General features: G+C 45.3%; 1 protein-coding gene across 3 annotated transcripts; it reads left to right on the forward strand.

The window, feature by feature from the left end:
• Positions 1-600: 600 nt before the first annotated feature.
• Positions 601-5013, forward strand: LOC147886066 (pentatricopeptide repeat-containing protein At3g09040, mitochondrial-like). Of its 3 annotated transcripts, none has more exons than XM_087395581.1 (3): positions 601-1191; positions 1336-1403; positions 1484-5013. In XM_087395581.1, exons 1-3 carry the CDS (start codon positions 1017-1019, stop codon positions 4355-4357), a joined length of 3117 nt encoding a protein of 1038 aa, XP_087251707.1. In that variant the 5' UTR covers positions 601-1016; the 3' UTR covers positions 4358-5013. The 3 variants fall into 3 exon arrangements, with proteins under 3 accessions (XP_087251707.1, XP_087251708.1, XP_087251709.1); XM_087395582.1 differs by having other exon boundaries at positions 601-1182; XM_087395583.1 differs by lacking the exons at positions 601-1191; positions 1336-1403 and having other exon boundaries at positions 1544-1774; positions 1861-5013.
• Positions 5014-5506: the final 493 nt, after the last annotated feature.

Raw genomic sequence — 5506 nt, forward strand, 5'->3', positions numbered from 1 at the left:
TTTTTTGGCTAGAGTATGTTGCTTGCATTTAAATGTTTCTTTTGTTATATTGTTGGTTTCAGACATTTTAGCATCTTGAGACCTGACGGAGCCCGTCGTAGACGGGTCAGGTTACTCGTGCCAATAATAACCCCCAACCTCTATGTAGACTGGGAATTTCGAAAAAAAAAACGAATAAACACAAAACTTCGACCCAATCGAATCCTTAAGCACTGTCTCTAGGAGAGCTAGTGCTAACAAAAACAAACACTTACAAAACAAATTCCCCAAAACAAGATTTATTACACGTGCAAAATTTGAACGAAGCAAATCACGCAACTTAGAATCACCAACGTGAACATATCGCTAAATTCATGGTCATGCTTTGTAGTAAGCAAATCTAACTTCTTTGGAGGCCTTCCAACAACCTAGCAAACTCCCTCAAATCCAACTCTTCAATCCACTTATTACTACAATCAACAGAATTCATCTTTTGCCATAGATCAAATGGCCTACATGTTTCTTTAACTTTGAATATTGCAAACATCACCACTAAATCATCCTTAAAACTTGCAAACGAAACAACATTTGGCAAGACTAGAATCGACTGGAGGATGAGCAAGCAAGGGTGGACTGAGCTTTGACAGGAATAAGTCGAGCGGGATTTCATGCTGGCACCTTTGTGTGTTTGGGACCTGGGTGCTGTACAGATCCATTTAGAACAGGTTGGCGTTGTTTCCTGTTGGAAGTGGAGGTGCATGGCTCAGCAATTTGCTTATCAGGGTCACGTTTGCGAGGTTATTGGGTCATCTTCAAATCTTGCAAAAAGCCTTCTATCACTTTCGTATGGCCTTCGCTTGCGCGCACTCGAAGAGTTCTCAGGCGGCTAGCGGTTGCGTTGGCCTTTCCTCGAAAATGAGAGCGGCCGCGAGCCCTTTTCATTTTAAGCCCTTTCCTGATAGTTTTCAAAACTAATCTTAGAAACATATCACTGCTTGGGTGGAGGGACAGTCTTTCGCCAGGTACTGCTTCTGGGGATGATGATCAATATATATACAGGAGGAGGCTCTCATACAACAACAACAAAACTATGCAGCCGGTTTTCTCATAGCGGAGATCCACACTCCGGGATGGCAGCTCATCTACTTAGCCCTAACTCTCCGGTGGCTTTCCCAGAGGACAGTGGAGTGGTTTGGTGTTCAGGTACTGCCGGTTGGAATTCAGAAAACCCAGTAAAGTCTTTATATGAGTAGGCTAGTTATCAAACGTTATACGGAGTTCTGTCCTTATTTTCACCGATTGGAGAAAAGCATTTTGTGCTGCTGGCAATTGGTTTTATAGAGGTCATATTCACAGGTACCATAGGGGCCGAGCAATTGTGGAACGAGTACGTCACGGACCCATGGGACAACCGAGAAAACAAAGTAAGTGTTCGACAAGTCTGTTTGCACAGGTATCTGTAGCGTTGCTTGTCTGACGAGTGTATTGTGAATCTTTACAACAGACAAACCCAAGTTCTCCAGGTTTCAATCGTAAGATTTACAAGGAGTCGCTATGTATAAACGGCTGGTACAATCCAGGTTGGGCTAAAGACATGCTTGCGGAAAAGGCCAAAGCATTCGCTGGCCAGGCCCAAGACCGTGGCTTGGCGGAGGAGTGCGGCAAGACCAGCTTCACGTCTGGAGTACTGGTGAATGCATCTAAAGCACAAGAACGGCGAGAGAATCGTGGCTGGAAAACGCTTAGCTTGGAGGAGGCACTCACGTCTATGGAGCGGATGCCCCAGCTCCCTTCAGTTCAGAACCTTACATGCATCTTGCATAAGTGTAGAAGAAAGAGAAATCTAACGTTTACTAAGCGGTTGTATGCCTATATGTGCAGAAGGGGGCTGGAAGATCATAGATCTCTCGGGAACTATCTTGTCCCAATGTTGGTCCAAGTTGGAAGCATGTGGGATGCTCAGCAGGCTTTTAACCATTTGGTTGATCGGAATGTATATTCTTGGACTTCTCTCATAAAGGGTTATCTTGAATGTGGGGAGTTACAGCTTGCCCTCAACGTCTACCAGAAAATGCAACGTGATTCTGTGCATCCGAGCAAGTATACCTTCGCGGCTCTACTAAAGGCCTGTGCCCGGCTGAAAAATGCAAAAAGAGGCCAAAAAATACACGCAGAGATTGCCAGAAGGGGATTGGAAACAGATCTTGTTGTTGGCAACACTTTGGTGGATATGTATTCCAAATGTGGCTCACTTGCAAAAGCATGGGAAGCGTTTGACAAGCTGCCAGTCCGAGATGTAGTCTCCTGGACTGCACTGATCTCAGGATTCGCAGAGCATGGACTTGGTGAAGAAGCTTTGTATTGTTTTGAACAGATGCAATTGGAGGGTCTCTCTCCAGATGCTGTGACCTTTATTTGCAGCTTGAAAGCTTGTGGGAGCATAAACGCAATAGACAAGGGCCGAGAAATACATGCCGAGATTGCGAAAAGGGGCCTGGAAAAAGACCTTGTTGTTGGCAACACCTTGGTGGATATGTATGCAAAGTGTGGCTTGCTTGAAAAGGCGCAGGAAGCGTTTGAAAATTTGCCAGTTCGAGATGTAGTGTCATGGAATACATTGATTACAGGATATGCTGACCAGGGGCTTGGTGAAGAAGCGCTGAACTGTTTCGAACAGATGCAACTGGCACGTCTCTCTCCAGATGTGGTCACATTCGTTTGCAGCTTGAAAGCTTGTGGCAGCATAGGAGCCATAGAAAAGGGCCGAGGAATTCACGTTGAGATTGTAAGAAAGGGACTAGAAAGAGATCTTTTTGTTGGCAATACTTTGGTGGATATGTATGCTAAATGCGGCTTCGTTGCAAATGCACAGGAAGCATTTGACAAGCTGCCAGTTCGAGACTCTGTCTCGTGGAATGCACTGATCGCAGGATATGGCGAGCTGGGTCTTGGTGAGGAAGTGATGGACTGTTTTAAACAGATGCAACTGGAGGGGGTTGCTCCAGATGCTGTCACGTTTATTTGCAGCTTGAAAGCTTGTGGTGTTATTGGAGCCATAGATGAGGGCCAAGAAATACATGAGGAGATTGCGAGAAAGGGGCTGGAAAGAGATCTTGTTGTTGGCAGCACCTTGGTGGATGTGTATGTCAAATGTGGCTTGCTTGCAAATGCACAGGAAGCGTTTGACTTGTTACCAGTTCGGAATGAGGTCTCATGGACTGCACTAATTGTAGGATATACCGAGCGTGGGCTTGGTAAAGAAGCTCTGAACTGTTTTGAGCAGATGCAATTGGAGGGTCTCCCTCCAGATGCTATCACATTTGTTTGCAGCTTGAAAGCTTGTTGCAGCATAGGAGCCATAGACAAGGGTCGAGATATACATGCTGAGATTGTGAGAAAGGGCCTGGAAAGTGAGCTTTTTGTTGGCAGCATCTTGGTGGATATGTATGCCAAATGTGGCTTTCTTGCAAATGCACGTGAAGTGTTTGAGAAGCTCCCAGTTCGGAATGAGGTTTCGTGGACTGCACTGATAGCAGGATATACTGAGCACGGGCTTGGTGAGGATGCTATTAAATGTTTGGAAAAGATGCAACTGGAAGGTCTCTCTGCAGATGCTGTCACATTTGTTTGTGGCTTGAAAGCTTGTGGCAGCATAGGAGCCATAGAGAAGGGCCGTGAAATACACACTGAAATTGCCAGAAAGGGTCTGGAAAGGGATTTTGGTGTTGGCAACGCATTGGTGGATATGTATGCCAAATGTGGCTTGCTTGCAAAAGCACGGGAAGCATTTGAGGAGCTGCCAGTTCGAGATGCAGTCTTGTGGAATACACTGATTGCAGGATATGCCCAGCTAGGACAGAGTGAAATTGTTTTCTGTATGCTTGGGAGAATGAAAGGACAAGGGATTAAGCCAGATGGGGTCACATTCTCTATTGTGCTGACTGTATGCAGTCACACAGGTCTGGTGGATAAGGGCCAGAAGTACTTTGAGGCCATGAGCAAAGACTATGACACCACTCCGACTATTGACCACTATACTGTCATGGTCGACCTGCTTAGCCGTGCAGGCCAATTAGATGAGGCGGTAATGATGGTGAAGAAGATGCCTTTCTATCCTGATCTTATGGTGTGGCATACTGTGTTAGGTGCTTGTCGAAAGTGGGGTAATGTGGAGCTTGGAAGACTTGCCTTTGAGCACGCTGTGCAATTGGATGATAAGGATGCTGCGGCTTATGTCTTGATGTCTAACATCTATGCAGATGCTCACATGCAGGAGGATGACAAGAAGGTCGAGGGGAGAGAAAGAACAAGCATAAAGGAAGCTAGGACCGAATTTATGGACTTGAAAGATACTAAAATAGGAAGAGTACAAGAATGATCTATATGGCTTTGTTCATGAGTACTACAAACGAGGCTGCCTACAACAGCAGCAAAGACAGCAGCACAGGTTGGAAGGGTCATGCAGGCAGCTGTACAGTCAGCAGCAGAGAATAGGCACAGTCTACCACCTTAGCAGGTTATTTCTTCTGCCAAACTTGAGTGTCCTGCATGGCCAAGAGGGTCAACCATACAGTTGAAGTACTCGATACTATGTGTGATTCCATGCTCCAATAGCATGACTGCATCCCGAAAGAATGCTTGTGTCAGTAGTACTGTGTGGCTTTGCTTCTTGTTTCTTCATTTGCTCAAGGCATTGTCTGCAAGCCTCCAGCTACTGTGCTGAGCATATCCTGCTATCATTTAACTCGATGACACTGCATCAGGATTCTTCAATCCATCAAAAAGTGTGCGAGCCTCCTCTAGACACCCACATTTGGAATACATATGAACAACAGAACTGCCAAGTACCAAATCTTCTTGTAGCCCACTTTTGACGACTGAACTGTGTATCACCTTACCCTGCTCTATGGCTCCTACACTATGGCATGCTTTCAAAATGCACAAGAATGTGACATTATCTGCTTCGCCTCATTCTGTTGCATTCTCTCAAACAGTTCGAGGGCAGTAAGTCCATTTTCACTCTCTGATGTTATATTGTTCGAAACTCTTCCAATTCAAAGAGAACTCTTTCTTCCTTTTGCACAATTCCTTGAAATTCAAATGTTTGTCTTGTACTATTTGTCAATCAAAATCTCGCTATTTTCTGGATTGTAACTTGGTTGTTGAAGGTCATGAGACCACTTTGTCTCCTTAGCTGAAGCTTGCAGGCTGATTCCCAAGATAGATGCAGAACTATCTCCTGTAGACTGAGTCTCAAGCAAAAAACTGCATTGGGGCTGCTGGCTTCTAACCCTTGCAGCTCCTCATCCCTTCTGAAGCTTTTTGACAGATAGATTTGCATCTATTTCTCATCACCGAATCCTCTAGCAAGGAACAACTGACTTGTCTCTCTAAGCTTTGGGGGTGACCCTTGGTGTGTTGGGCAATGATGTTTAGCTTAATGAGGGCCGATCAAGATCACGCAGTGTTTAACCGTGAGAGGCGGATGTGATCTTCAGAATCCTAATGTTTGAGTGTTAGGTTTAGC

Source organism: Dipteris shenzhenensis, chromosome 24 (assembly GCF_047967505.1).
Source record: "Dipteris shenzhenensis isolate YYH24624 ecotype China chromosome 24, Dip_SZ_1.0, whole genome shotgun sequence".
Taxonomy (NCBI): domain Eukaryota; kingdom Viridiplantae; phylum Streptophyta; class Polypodiopsida; order Gleicheniales; family Dipteridaceae; genus Dipteris; species Dipteris shenzhenensis.

Excerpts from the sequence above, each read along its gene's own strand:
- LOC147886066 (XM_087395581.1), top strand. The coding sequence starts at position 1,017 with ATGATGATCAATATATATACAGGAGGAGGCTCTCATACAACAACAACA. Across the intron at positions 1,192-1,335 it reads TTGGTGTTCAGGTACTGCCG|GTACCATAGGGGCCGAGCAA; the intron begins GTTGGAATTCAG and ends TCATATTCACAG. Across the intron at positions 1,404-1,483 it reads GGGACAACCGAGAAAACAAA|ACAAACCCAAGTTCTCCAGG; the intron begins GTAAGTGTTCGA and ends TCTTTACAACAG.